The sequence below is a fragment of the Neopelma chrysocephalum genome, unplaced genomic scaffold (genome assembly GCF_003984885.1).
Source record: "Neopelma chrysocephalum unplaced genomic scaffold, ASM398488v2 Primary Assembly neopelma1_184630, whole genome shotgun sequence".
NCBI lineage: Eukaryota > Metazoa > Chordata > Aves > Passeriformes > Pipridae > Neopelma > Neopelma chrysocephalum.
In genome coordinates, this window is record NW_020938507.1 from 19,304 (window position 1) to 33,723 (window position 14,420).

General features: G+C 57.6%; 1 protein-coding gene across 1 annotated transcript; it reads left to right on the plus strand.

Annotated features, from left to right (window-relative positions):
- Positions 1-4,360: 4,360 nt before the first annotated feature.
- On the plus strand, positions 4,361-14,357 carry LOC113962702 (LIM/homeobox protein Lhx4; the record flags this gene model as incomplete). The annotated part of the gene is made up of 4 exons (XM_027673466.1): positions 4,361-4,449; positions 10,749-10,920; positions 13,849-14,051; positions 14,203-14,357. Coding segments are annotated over exons 1-4 (606 nt in total), but the record flags the coding sequence as incomplete, so codon positions are not given.
- Between the last annotated feature and the right edge of the window lie 63 nt (positions 14,358-14,420).

Sequence of the window (14,420 nt, forward strand, 5' to 3'; positions counted from 1 at the left end):
TGTGTGGGACGGAGGGATTGCGATGTGGGGCTGCCCGCGGTTACCTCAGCCCCAAAATATCTCCGTGGGAGTGCCGGGGGCGGGCAGGGGAGCGCTGTAGGTGGGTGCGCGGGGGGCTGCGGCAGGAGGGTGTGGGGGATTAGGGCTGGGGAGGTGGGCGCTGCCGGAAGGGGGTTAGCGGGATGCCCAGATTAGCACCCCCGACAGGCCCGCGGCGTAAAGCTCCGTGCACGCAGGAAAAAGAGAGTCTAGTAAATAGACTTTCCGTAATCCTGTTTGGTGCAGTCCCAATCCTCCCGGCCCCGGCTCTCCGGACTGTGGCACCGGAGTGTCCCCCTCCAACACCTGGGGAACCCCAATTCAGGGCACAAAGGGGCCAGTGCAGGCAGGAGGCTGCGGCAGAGCTCGGTGCCCCCACACTGTGTCCCCCCCCAGGATGGTGACTTGGGGACAGGCCCCCACCCCAGCCCTGGCACAGGGGGAGCATCAAACTATGCCGTGGCCACACTCACAGGTGGGACAGGCTGTCCTGGGGGATCCCCACACCAAGCCCTGCGAGGTGCCCTCCCCGATGGAGTTACCCCTTCCCGGCACTGCCTCGAGCCGGGGGGTCCCTGGGGCTAATTACTCAAATGGCCTCAGGCTGGCGTGAGGCGGCCGCTGTTCCCTAATACAATTTACCCTCAAGTGCAATTTAATTTTCCACGAGGCCGGTGGCCGTCCCCCACACACACCCAGCCACCCTCCCACCCCTTCGGCGCTCGCTCCCTCCAGCCTTGCCCCTCTTCCCTTTCCCTCCACGGCGCAGGCAAGAGCCTTTCTCCGCCGGCATCTCTTCTCCACCCGCGCTCCGGCCGTAAAATCACCCGGGGTTCGCTGAGCGCCAATTAATTTTCAATTACAATTAGTGACGCCCCGTGCCTGCGAGGGGAGAGGCTTTCTCCGGCTGCTGGTGAGTACCCGGGTCTCAATATGCCTGTCCTCGCTCCAGGCCACCCCTGGCAATAGAGATGTATGTGGGAGGGGGTAATTACCGGGATAAGTCAGAAGTGGGGAGTGGTGGGGGCTTGTGGTGCTGCGGCCGAGGCTGCCCAGAGGGGAGGTGGCCCCATGCCTAAGGGTGGCTGTGGCAGCTTTGTCGCTGTAAGGATGTCTCCCCTCTTGGGCGGGGGGAGCTGGTTTTGTCACACAAGGGGGCTCTGGGGGGCTGGGCTGAGACCTGGCAAGCTCACTGCATGGGTGGCACAAAGCCTGGCTGTTGGCTCAGCTCCCCAGCACCTCCAAACCCACTCGGGGTTTGCTGACGAGGGACACAGCTGTGCTTGCATCCCCCAGCCTGGATCAAGAGTGGGTTTTCCTTGCACCCCCTGCCCTCAATTCTGCCTTGAAATCCTGCTGTTGCATCTGGGAACAATGCACCGATGTCCCCCTCGTGACACGCTGCCCAAACCGGCCCCAATTCCAACGTGTCCAGTGCTGGGGCGCACAAGGGGAGGCTGGGTCCGTGTCTCGGCACAGCTCTGGGGTTTACCTGCATTTTATTAGGGATTAAGCCCGGTAGGGAAGGTGCAGGAGCACCGTCCCTGCTCCTCTGTGGGTTTTGCATCATTACCTCACACTGCTCGTGTCTTCATCCAGCTGCAGGGCCAGAGGGGTTTGGGCAACGCCAAGGTGGGAGTGGGGCAACTGAGCGGGGCCAGAACTCCCCAAACTGCCTCACAAATGCAACCTGATGAAAATTATGACATTCAACCGTTCTGCACCGCCCCTTGGCTCTGTTTTAGCTCTGGGAGGAGGAGAAAGCCTGAAGGGGGGCCTTTCACACCTGTCACCTGTAACCTCCCTCCTTGGGCACCAGCAGGAAGGACCCAGCAGCATTTTGGGTGGCACAGAGGGGGTTTGCCGGGCAAGAAGCTCGTGCCCATCTCCACAATCCCCTCCTCCTCATGTGCTGGGATAACTGTATGCTGGGGAAAACAAACCCAAAAGAGACCAAAAAAGCTCAGAAGTGACCTAGAAAACACCCAGAGACCAAAAAAAACCCCCACCAACATGAGGAACAGATGGACAGCAGGAAGGACAGAGGGGAACAAAGCAGTACTACAAGGAGAGGAAGGGATGAAGGCTCTGCTGGGAAGATGTGGTGAGCCGTGAGCAAGCAGGGGGGAAGATGCTGGTGGGGTATTTTTTTTAGTGGTGGGAGCCCCCCCTGCAGCACGATGCTCCCCCCAGGTGAGGGCTCGGCGCTGTGCGACTCCCTGTGCCCGCTCATCGCTGCCGTGAGTGATCCCGAGCGGGGCAGAGGGGGCTGGATCAATCTGGCAAAGCAGAAAAATGAATGAAAATTGAATTCCCCGAGGAGAAGGGGGTGGGGGGAGCTGTTATCCCGGCTGAGAGATAAATCAGAGCGTGCCGGAGAGCTGGGGGACGGAGATGACTCCCAGCAGCGGTGGAATAATTAGGGAAATAGGTTGGAAATGCAAAGCAGCGGGGCAGGGAGGCGATGGGGCAGTGTCCGTCTGTCCGTCTGTCCGCACATCCGGCTAAACTTCTCCCGTAAATCTGCCCTAGGGACCTGCCGTTCTGCCTGCTGGGAGCCACGCTCCGGCTGGCTGGGGACTGGGGGGACGATGACCCCTGTCCCGAGGGGCTGCGGAGCGCAGGTGGCCGGGGGCGGTGGGGGCTGGTTGTGCTTAATGCACTTAAGAGCCGGAGCTTGATTTAGGGGAGAAGGGGAGGGAATCGGATGGAAGGGGATGGGGTTCATCTCCCCCGCCGTGGGAAGTCGATTTTGAGGCTCTGTGAAGTGCGGGGTGAGCCATCTCCTGCCATGAGTGTGCACCAGTCTCTGCCCAGAGGCGTGAGATGAGCCTGACAGGGTATTGCTTGTAAAAACGAAGATTTGGGGGTCAAAACCCCCACAGAAAAACTTAATTTTTTTTTCCTAAGGAACCCTCAGGCTTAATACATTTTTTTAGGTTCTAATTACTTTTATTTTTAACCAGTTTTTCCCCAGCTGCTGGCTTGTCCCACACGCACATTTCCTGAGGGGGTTGTTCAGTTTTTTTTTAGGTGGGAAAAGCCTTTTCCTAATTCGCGTTTCAAAGTGGAAACGAAGGCATGGAAAGGGTGCTGAGGGTGGCTGAGTGAGCATCCTCCCACCCCTCCCAGCACTGCCATGTGTGTCACCTCGGGGGTTCCACCCTGCCCAGTGCTCTGAGCACCCCTCGGCCGGGCAGAGCAGGGTGTCCCAGCACATCGGGGCTGTTTGGCACCGTTGTCCCCGAGCCGGTGACACAATGAGCACCAGGAAAGGTGATGCTCGAGACACCCACTCTGACTTAACTTCATCTGCATTACACTGAACTTCCTTGCTCACCCCTTTGCCACCAGGTACCGCCACACTGCTGTCCCTCTGGTGGCACAGGGTTTTCCTTGGGCAAAGTCCCGTGGGGATCCTCCTGGGAGCCATAGCCACGCCGATCCCTTTGCCCCGTGGCTTTGGCATCACCACCCTTGTGCCACCACAGCCAGCTGGACTGTCAGGCTGGGCATGCTGTGGACTTGGGCTGGCTCTTTCCATGCCCAGGTGTGTCCCTGAGGGAGCCACCATTGGGAAGGGTTCCGGGTGAGTGTCACAGCGCCCTGTGGAAGCAGAGCTTGCCATGGGAGTTACCAGCCACTGGGCAATAACTGATATTAGGAGGTACCAGTCACTGGGCAGTAACTGGTGTTGGTGTGGTAGCAACGGGATGGCGTTGTGCCAGTGTCTGCTGGAGCCAGGAAAGGTGAGCCCCTGACTACGCCCCCATTCCCAGCAGCAGGAGGGACAGGGTTGGAGCTGTGTGCCCGAAGTGGGGACTTGCCAACGCCTTCCATGGAGTGTGAGAAGGTCCTTGAGCCCCGACAGCAGAGATCACGGCCTTTGGCTCTTCACCCTGTCCCAGCAGAGGCTCGGCCGGACAGAGCTCCCTGGCACCGGACAGGACCATGTCGCGACAGCGCTGTGTCGCGACAGCCGCTGGAGACCGGCCCGGCCCCAGGGCACCTCGAGACCCCGCCCCTTCCCCGCAGGTCCCGCCCCCGCGCACAGGCCACGCCTCCCCACCACCAGGCCACGCCCCCTCCGGCGCGGAGCGGGCGCTGATTGGCCGCGGGCGGCCCGCCCCGCCCCCGCCCCCCTGCGGGCGGTGACGTCACGCGCGCTCCCCGCAGGGGAATGAATGGGAGGCGGCACCGGCACCGGGACACGGCACCGGGACACCGGGAGACGGCACCGGGACACGCCACCTCCCGCCGCCGGGCTCCGCCGGCCCGGCCCGCCGCTCTCCCGCCCCTCTTCGCTCCCCTCCGCCGCCCCCCGGGCCAATAAAATGATGCAAAGCTCCGCGCTCGCTGCCGAAGGGGCTGTCAAGGGGCTTCCCGAGATCCTCGGTGTGCCGGTGCAACGTAAGGACCATTTTCTCTTCTCCCTCCTTCGCTCCGTGCCGCAAGGGCGGCCCCGGGCCGGCGGGGCAGCGCCCTGCGGGTGTGCAGGTGCCTCCGCTCCCGGTCGCTCCCGGCTCTGCCCTTCCCGTTTGTTTTTCCCAGTGTGTAGCACCGTTAATGGACGTAAAAATTCGGAGCGCGCGGGAGGGAGAGCGGTGCCCCGGGGGAATGCGGGCCCGGCCCCGATGGGGAGGACGGTGCGGCCGCGGCTCCGGCTGTGCGTGTACAAGTGCGTGTGTGTGCGTGTCTGTGTGTGTGTGTCTGTCTGTGTGTCTGTCTGTGTGTGCGTGGCCCCGATCCCCTCCCGCCCCCGCGCACCCCCGGCCCGCAGCGCACGACACTCCGCTTATATCGTTTATCGCGACAAGGCAGCGAACGGCGGCGGTGGGAAGGGACCCGCGGGTGTGCGTGCGGGTTATACCGGGATGGCGAGCCCGGCCGGGCGCCGTGGAGCGGTGCCGCCGTGTCCGTGTCTGTCCAAAAAGCAGCTACAGGTAGCGCGTTCGTGGAGGTGCAGATAAGATCCGCGCGTGTGTGTGTGCGCGCACACAGGTGGACCCCACGGGTGGACGGACCCGAGCAGGACACGCCGGCAGCCGGGTGTGAGCCATAGAGGCCGTCGGCCCCCCCTTCCCTATAGCGCCGAGCCCCGCGCGGGGGGAGCCTGTGGGCACACGCATCCCTATGGATACCCCCTATGGATGGCGGGGGGCGGCCGTGGCCGGTGCGCGGGCGAGCAGACATGGCCTCCGCGGGTATAATTATTATTGTTATTATTATTATTTTATTTTCTCCCCGTTTCCAAACGGTTCCCGAGACCCAGGCCGTCCCTACGGGCCCGGAGCGGGGGGACCCCGCCGGTGGCAGTCGGGCGAGGCTCGGCCCCCCCAGAGCGGCACCGGAAAAGTTGAGGGGAGGGAGCCCAGGCGAGGAGGGGGAGAGCTCGGGAAGCGGCGTGGGTAGAAACGGGCCTGAGCCCCGGCAGAGCCCGGCCGGGGTCCGGCCGCATTTCGGGGGACACGCTGGGTAACGGGGGGGTGCGCACCCTGTCGCCTGCCCGCTCCGGGCCGGGTTCCCCCCACCACCTCTCGCCATTGCCCTCAGAGCCTCCCTCGCCGTTCCGAGCCCTGCACCGGCCCCCGCCCCCCCCGGGCGGCTGTAAATCGTTTTCCGTGGGTGTTTGGCGGGGAGCGAGGCCGGTGCCCCTGCCTGAGGCTGCTGGCGGCCGGTCTCCATCCTGCTGGGGGAGGCCTGTCCCCTTTATCCCCCGTTTCGGTCGCGTTGTTGCGCTCCGGGAGAGGGGCAGGCGGGCCCGTTTAGCCGTAATTCACCGCAGCAGAGAGGAAGAAAAATCCCGGTCAGGAGCACAGAGCCGACGCAGGTGCAGGGACAGGGATGGGGACAGCCAGGGTCTGTCCCACGGCCGCATCCCGACCGGTTCCCAGCCGCAAGGTCACTTCTACGGCCTGGGGGCCCCCTGATTTAGGGAGAAATGAGGTGCCTGAATCACTCTGGAGCAGCATCGCCTCAGCACATGTCGTGGTTTGGGGTCCACCAAACTCCCCTGCCCGTGACATTGTCATTCCTGTACCGACTGATGGATGTCAGCAATTAGCAGGAAAGAATCCAACGAGATATTATTATTATTACTACTACTACCATTACTATTGCTATTATTTCTATTATTGCTATTATCACTATTATCATTGTTTATTTAAGTGCAAAAAACAGCTGCAGAAGTAAAATAGAGGAGGGTGGGCTGCTATAAAAGTTTCCATCGTTCTGTGGTTCTCCCGCTGCCCCAGCCCGATCCCTGCGGCCGCTGCCAGCTCCCAGCCACCTGCTTTCATGTCGTGACAGCTTTGGGGCCTGATCCTGCCCCAGTTACACAGTACAACAGTCCCCTCTGGGCCAAAGGGAATTGCACCTGGGCGGGGGACCCCTTCCCAAGGGGGGGCCGGGGTCTCCCCCCAGCCCCCAGCAGCCCCTCGGTATTTCATCGTATGTGCGAGGAAAATCCGTGATATTTTAAGTTCTAATCGCTATTAAATCGCAGATTTTCCTCTCAGTTTAACCACCTTATTTAGCAGAGACTGTGTCCTACAGCATCCTCTTTACATCACCCTCTTCTGCAGGATTTTGGGGAGCTGAGCCCCTCCTCCCCCTCCTCCGACAGACCTCGTTCAGCCTGGCAGACGGGATTGTTAAAAATAAAATTCCAAATATTATTTATGAATATTGTTTTGCAAATCTCACCGAAGTCAAAACTTGTGCCAAAGCCTGTGGGAACGGTGCCCGGGTGCCGGCAGGCTCTGGCCAAGGGGCTGGAGGGAGGGGAGTGATTAATCGCCGCTGGGAAAGTCGTTTGCCCGCAGCAGAGAAATGAATTGGAGGGTTTTTGCATGCGAAGGAATGATGTTTTCTCCCCGCAGAAAGACTTTTTAAGGAATCCCCAATGTGTTGCTTTCTTTGGGTTCGGTGCAGGCTCCGGTACCGGGGGAGGGGGGGGGGTGTAAATGGGGCCGCCTTTGTGCTCCGGTTTTCCACCCGCATTCCCGGGAACCCTTTCTGCAGCATCCGCGGGTGACCATCCCTTCCCCTTAAAAGAGCAAAACGCAACCCAAAAACAGGGGGTGGTTCGGCACCGCGATGCCCGACAGGGCTGGGCTGGGGGCGCGCCGGGGAGCGCATCCCCTCCGCCGCTGCCCCCACATGCCCCCCCCGCTCGGTTTCAGAGGGGTTTTTGCGGTCTGAGGGATTACTGAGGCCACCGGCGCGTTTGTTTCGTTTCCGTCGTTATTTCTTTAATTTTTTTTCCCGTCGGGGAGAAACGGGGCTGGAGGTTGGACCCGCCGCTAATAAATCACGGTGGCGGCGGGGGCGTGGGGCCCCTGCCAGGACATCGCTCGGGCCCCCGTGCGTGGGAGGCTGCGTGGGGAGGCGGGGGATTGCGGATCTGCCCACGGGTTTTAATGGGATACGGCCAAATCCCCGTCCGGGCAGCCGCCGGCGGGAGGCAGGGAGGCACATCAGCCCCGGGAGGGGTGTGACTCCCAAATTTACCCCCCATGTCCCGGGGAGCGGTTTGTGTTGAGGCTGCTGCATCCCCGGGGTGGTCCCGGGGTGGAGAGGAGGGGACCCCGCGGCTGTGTGTCCCCCCCGCCCCCGGAGCATCGATCAAACCACTCTGCGCACGGAGCCAGCCCGGGTTTGCTGGTGGGCAAAGACAGCAAGGGAGGGCGTCATTCCTGTTGTATCAATTATATCCATTAACTTTATTCCTATTCTACCAAATAATTTAGTGGAAACGAGCGCAATAAATGCGAGGCGGGGAAGCAGCCGCGTCCCTTGCAAAGCACAAAGCAGGTCGCGGGGCTTGAATTTGAGATATTTTCTCCCTGCAAACCAGTGGGCTGATTGGGACATCTCCTGGTTCTCCTGGCAGCTCCCCCATTACTATTATTATTATTATTATTATTATTATTATTATTGTTGTTGTTGTTATTATTATTGTTATTATTATGCACAGGGGGAAGCAGCCAACTGGGTGCGAGCTCTGCACTTGTGTGTGCACACACAGATATCATTGCATACATAGTGCATGGGGTTGGTGCTGTACCTCTGCAGCGAGACTGGAAGGAAAATCGGTCGCTTCTTGGAAAAAAAAAAAGTAGTTTTCTCTGGAAATTCGAAGGGAGATGTTGCGTTATTGGCTGCAGTTGTTTGCCTGTTGAAATGGAGCTGTGTTGCTGCTCTTAGTGAGGAGAAAGCTGCTTGTTAGTTGTGCGTGTGTGTATATATGCATGTAGGACGTGTGCATATAAATACAGGCACGTGTTATAAAAACAGTCATTTATATATAAAACATGTTTCCTAAAGGTGCACAGGCGTTTGTGAAATAAACGAGGATTTCCTCGGGCTGATGCTGAGCTGGTGCCATCGCCGGTGCCAGCGGCTTTTGCATCTCTATCGAACAGGTTTAACAAATCCAGTGTGGAAAATGTGGCTGGTGCCCCCCTGCAGCCGCGGGGGTGGAGGGAGGGGAGTGAGGCATCCAGGTGTTCTCAAAGCGAGAAGGAAAACAGGGACCTATGCAAGCTGTAGAAATTTTGCTTTTTAAATTTATTCTGCTGTTGTTAATGCGACAGGGGCTTAAATGCCAGCAATAACTACGGTCTGAAGGGCGCTGGGATTGTAACTGTCTAACCTGGGGAATGAAATAAGCTGCCTTCACGTGAGGTGTGTGTCAGTACCCCAAAGGATTTTGAAATAATGTTGCTTGAGGCTGTAACAATATGATTATTTTCTGTGCTCTTTTTCTCCTTTCCCCCTTCTTTCCTCTTCCCACCTTCTTTCCTATTCCCTCCCTTCTTTCTTTCCTTCCTCTTTTTTTCTCCTTCTTCCCTCTTTCTTTCCTTTCCCCCTTCCCCTTTTCTTCCATTTCTCCCTTTTCCTTTATTCTCTTTTTCTCCCTTGTCCAATTCAATTCCTTTTCTCTCTTCTCTCACGCTTTTTCGTTTCTCCTTTATTGTTTTCTCTTTTTCCCTTTTCCTTTTCTCTTTCCTTCCCTTTCCTTTTTTTAATCTTCTTCCTTTTTGCAAATTTCCCCCCTTTTAAATATTTTTCCCTTTTATCTTTCTCCTTTTTGAAATATTTTTCCTTTTTAAATATTTTTCCTTTTTTAATCATTTTCCTTTTAAAATCTTTTTCTTTTTAGAATCTATTTCCTTTTTATACTCTTCTTTTTTAAATCTTGCTCCCTTTTTAAATCTTTTTTCCTTTTTCATATTTTTTTCTTTTTAAAAACCTTTTCCCTTTTTATTTTTTTCTTTAAAAAATATTTTCTCCTTTTTAATCTTTTCCTTTTTTCCTTTTTTCTTCTCCTTTTTTCCCCCTTTTTCCCCCCCGTAGCACCCAGGCCAGAAGCTCCCCCTCTCCCTCTCCATCGCCTCCCCCATGCCTTGGGCAGCACAGGGACCCGTTCTTCCGCCATTCCCATCCCTTGTCCTTTGCAGCCTGGCTGTGCCACTCCGGCTGGGGACAACCCAGCCCCTCCTAAGCCTCCTCAGCATTTGGAGCAGCATAATTCCCAAGAAACACCCCCTTTTCCCCATCGGAATTGTCTGCCAGCGGCTTCAGGCTGGAGAGGGAGCAGCCCTTGTACAAACCATCTCTCCTGCTCTTACTCTCCAGCTCTGTGCATGGTGGTGGATTTTCCCCCCAAACCCATCTGCTTTCATGTGTGTGGGTCAGCTTTATGTGCCTGGCTTTTACCGGGAAATCTGCTCCTGCAGACTCTTGCTCTACTTCCCATTTATTCCAAGCTATGGGCAGAGAGAGAGAGAAATATCCAGCTCTCCAGATCTATGGAAGCTGTGTATCTACAGGCAAACGTTGTGTAGGAATCTGGATGGCCAGGGATACGTCTTGCCATAAGAAAAGCCTTCCTTCTGCAAACCTTCCTTCTCACACTGCCACAGTGCGGGAGGCTGGATGTGGGGTGGGCTGGATGGGACTAGACCTGATACCCCCGGATAGCTCTGCTCCAGCTTGGCCTTGCTTTAGCCCACGTTTTCCAGCCGTTTCCAGCGACAGGAGTCTGTAACCCTGGCTGTATGGGAGAAAGCAGGTTGTTCCCATCACAGGAAAACCGGAGTCCAAAGGGATGTTGGACCATGGAGGATGCAAAGGCATGTGGTGCCCTGGCACTGCAGGGAGAGGGGCACCTGCAGGAGGGGCCGGCATGGCCAGCACGGGTGGCTCGTGGTCCTCGGGATGCAGGGGGAGCGGAGGGGAAGAGACTTTTGTCCGTGTTGACAAAGCTTTTGGAGGTGAGGTGGAAGTGCCCTGCACCCCCGGGTCACAGCTGGGACCCCACAGCTGAACCCCTGGCCCATGGGGACCAACAGGCTGCGTTCCTGTTTGGGGGCTGTGGGATGCCGTTCCAGAGGAAGCAAGAGGCAGGCAGGGAAACAGGTGTCAGGGAGCAGGACATGGTCTGGAAAACGGGGTGCAGAAAGGAAAAGCATCACGTGTGTGTGTCTGTGTCCACAGGAGCCGGTGGGACCGTGGGCTTTGCTATCCCAGAGGGTTTTGGCAAAGGTCTGCAAAGGCAGCTGTGCTGGGGCACCTCCTCACCCCGCAAAGCCCTGGCATGTGCCCAGGCGGGGCTTTGCCAGCCGGGTGGGGGCCCCGCGGGGCCGACGGGGCTGCGGGGGCTGACGCTGCTCTTCTCTCCATCCCTCTCCCCCCCTGCCCAGAGATCCCCCAGTGCGCCGGCTGCAACCAACACATCCTGGACAAGTTCATCCTCAAGGTCCTGGACCGGCACTGGCACAGCTCCTGCCTCAAGTGTGCCGACTGCCAGATGCAGCTGGCCGACCGCTGCTTCTCCCGGGCCGGCAGCGTCTACTGCAAGGAGGATTTCTTCAAGTGAGTACCCCTCGGGGGCACAGCCCCCCGAAAGCGGCGTCTCCCCGCCTGAGAAGCAAATACACAACCTATTTTTAAGCATAATTTCGCCAAAATCTTCCTACGCCTTTTGTTGTTGTTTTTGTTGTGAAAATGAAGGGAATGTTGGTGCTTTACAGCTGCCGCAAGCTGGATGCTGGTTGTTGGGATTTAGCCATCTGAAAGCCCCAAATCTCCCTGATGCTCCTGTGCCTCCCCTGTGCGGGTGTTCAGCCCCCCGGGGTGACAACCTGCGGCGGTTCGGCAGCGGCCCCGGCTCCGCTCGGAGCTAGAGGGCAGGAGAAACCCGCACAAGGCAGCGATAACGCTGCCTGTTCCTCTCGAGTCCTTCACTCGCCTCGCCGCGATTTGCTGATGCTGTTTCTTTCCCTTCACCTTTTACCTCTTCTTTTGTTCCTTTTTTTTTCTTTTATCCTTTTTTTTTTTGCTCCCATTAGTGAGAAAACCTCATTTGATTGCGTTGGCAGCTGCCTCGGAGCTGTGCAGTGCCCCAGCCTTGGCGTTTCCCTGCTCCCATGAGACAGGACAACCTGTTCTCCATTAAAAATGGACTTTTCAGTGGAGATGCTCTGGTCCCTGGCTGCCGGTGACATTTAGGAGTTTTTTCCAAGGGGTGGCAGAGGATCACCTGTCTCCCCTCACCACCAGCCGGCTAAACCAACCGATGGCCATTACAATTACTCCCCAGACAGCACTTTACCTGCCTGCCCGTCCCCGGGCTCTCAGGCCTCTCACATCCCCCACATCTCCTCCCCATCCATCAGGACCAAAGATGCAGCTTGAATTTCTCCTTCCCAGCGACGGTCAAAGCAGCCGCTCCAGCCTGGGTAATAACACTTCACTTCTGATATTTTCCAGCCTATTAATCTCCAAGTCATTTAAATAGTCGCCCAAAAGGTGCGGGTAATCAATGTTAATTGGAGTTGAAAGATCAGTGACTTTCTCAGATGAGGTCCTGCCTGGATTATTTGGTGCCAATCAATAGCAGCTCGGCACTTGCCCGGGCACTTGCCTCACCTTTCCTTCACCGCTCATTGATTTCGGGGAAGGGAACCTGTGGAGGACGTGAGGATTTCGGCCCAACTTCAGAGGCAGTTGGAAATGTGGGAGCTGCTTCGGAAAAGATCAGATTGATTTTTGATTTTTATCTTTTTTTCCCTCGCCTGAATCGCAGCTCTCGGCCCCCAGCCATGGGTGTCTCTGTGCTGGGACCAGCCATTCCCAGGTGGTGTGGAACCCCCCCGGGATGCTGGAGGAGGTGTTAAAATGGCTTTTATAGTGTTCTGTGAGAGGGGGTGGATGGGCAGAGGGAGCGGGCACCGGCTCAGCCTTGGGAGCAGAAAAGCATCGTCTGTCTGTCCTACCCCTCCCTCTGTAGGTGCCTGCCTCCCTCCTTCCCTCCGTTCCCACCATCCCTTCATGACTCCCTCCATCCCTTCATCCATCCCTTTATCCTCCATTCCAACCCTCCCTTCATCCCTCCCTCTCTCTGTCCATCTCCTATCCATCCCTCTCCCATCTCTCCCTCCCTCCTTCCTGCCCTCCCTCCCTCTTGCACCTTCCCTCCCAGCTGAGGTCTCCCCAGCAGATGTCCAGGGACTCTCCCTTTAGGATACAAATCCAGAAAATGAGACAAACCAGGGTTTTCCTCCTCACCTTCTGCTTCCAACACCCTGGAACAGTGCTGGCACCACTCATGCCCAGTGCCTGCCACCCATCCCTGGGTGACACCTGCGTGACTTTGGGACTGTCTCAAGGACCCAGCACTGGTGGCTGTGTCCTGGCTTTCCACAGGACATGAGGGCGTGGGTAGCCATGGGGCTTGAGGGTGATTTTGCACCATCAGGGGATGTTCAGCCCTCAGGGGACAGTGAGAGGTGCTTGGGCTGCACCCCCTGGGCACCCCTGAATGCCACTGCCTGCCCCTGCCTGCCCCTGCAGCCTTGGGGCCAAAAGGCTTGGGTGTTCCTGGGCTGCCTCCTTCAAAGCAGATGGAGCTGTTTAAAGCGTAGAGGACAGATTATTCCAATAGCCTTCTCTCCTGGGCTGCTGCTGCAATGCCAGAATGACTCCATGGGGTCCTGGTGTTCTGCTGATGGGGGGTTTAGGGAGCAGGGGAGACCCTGCAGAGCCCTTGTGGTGCCAATGGGAGGTGGACATCTGCCCCATCTCAATCCCACAGCATCTGTTGCTGAAAACACCAGCGGAATGTCCACTTAGTTTTGACTTTCTCCTGTGCTGCCACCACCTCATGGCGTGTGTCACCCTCATGCTGTTAATTCAGGGAATTCACTTCTTGGACGCTCCTTCCACACTTCCTGCACCATTCCACGTGTTCCTTGCATGCTTTTTCCACATTCCTAGCACAATCCTCACACTCCCATTGCATGTGCCTTCCACACTCCTTGTCCCATTCCTGCACACCCCTTTCATGCTGTTTCACACTCCTTGCATGCTCCTTGCAGCCAAGCTGGTGGCTTTGCTCATTCCAACACCTGCCCCACAGCAGCCCACCCAATGCCCCTGCCAGGCCCTCGTTATGGTGTAAGAGCCCCATCATTCTGCATTAATCTGGGATTCATCTTGCCAGCGGGGCGGCGTAATTAATTTATTTGGTATTAATGTCGATGAAATATGTACTGTCCTTGCAGGGGAAAATCAGGCAGCCTATAAGCATTAGTTAAAAGAACCATTAAAATCAAACCTTCCTCAGCTCCATTAGGCCGGTCTCTCACTCTGAGGAAGATAAACCCCCGCCGTGTGAAGTGTCATGCATAATAAGGTTGATTGCTGGTTTAAACTCTGCCCTGTCTGCTGGTCCCAGTCCCGTCTCTGCCCAGCAAAGCCCACCTCGCCGGGGGGCTCAGGGTCACCCGCTTCTCCCTGCAGGCGTTTCGGGACCAAATGCACGGCGTGCCAGCAGGGCATCCCCCCCACCCAGGTGGTCCGCAAGGCCCAGGACTTCGTGTACCACCTCCACTGCTTCGCCTGCATCATCTGCAGCCGGCAGCTGGCCACGGGGGATGAGTTCTACCTGATGGAGGACGGGCGGCTGGTCTGCAAGGAGGACTACGAGACTGCCAAGCAGAACGGTAGGCACCCCTCAGGGGCTGCGAGGGGCACAGCACGCCGAGGGCCTGTGGGAAGGTGTCCCTGCAGGCTCTGGGACGGCTGGTTCTGGGGAGATATTCCCAATGCCGTGGGCTGGCAGTTCGGGGATGGTACCGCCTGCTTCACTTGCAGATGACTCCGAGGCGGGCGCGAAGCGGCCCCGGACCACCATCACAGCCAAGCAGCTGGAAACGCTGAAGAATGCCTACAAAAACTCCCCCAAGCCCGCCCGGCACGTGCGGGAGCAGCTCTCCTCCGAGACGGGGCTTGACATGAGGGTGGTGCAGGTGAGGCCGTGGGGGTGCCCCTCTCCACCCTGCCCCTAGAGAAGGGTGACGCTGGGGTCCCTC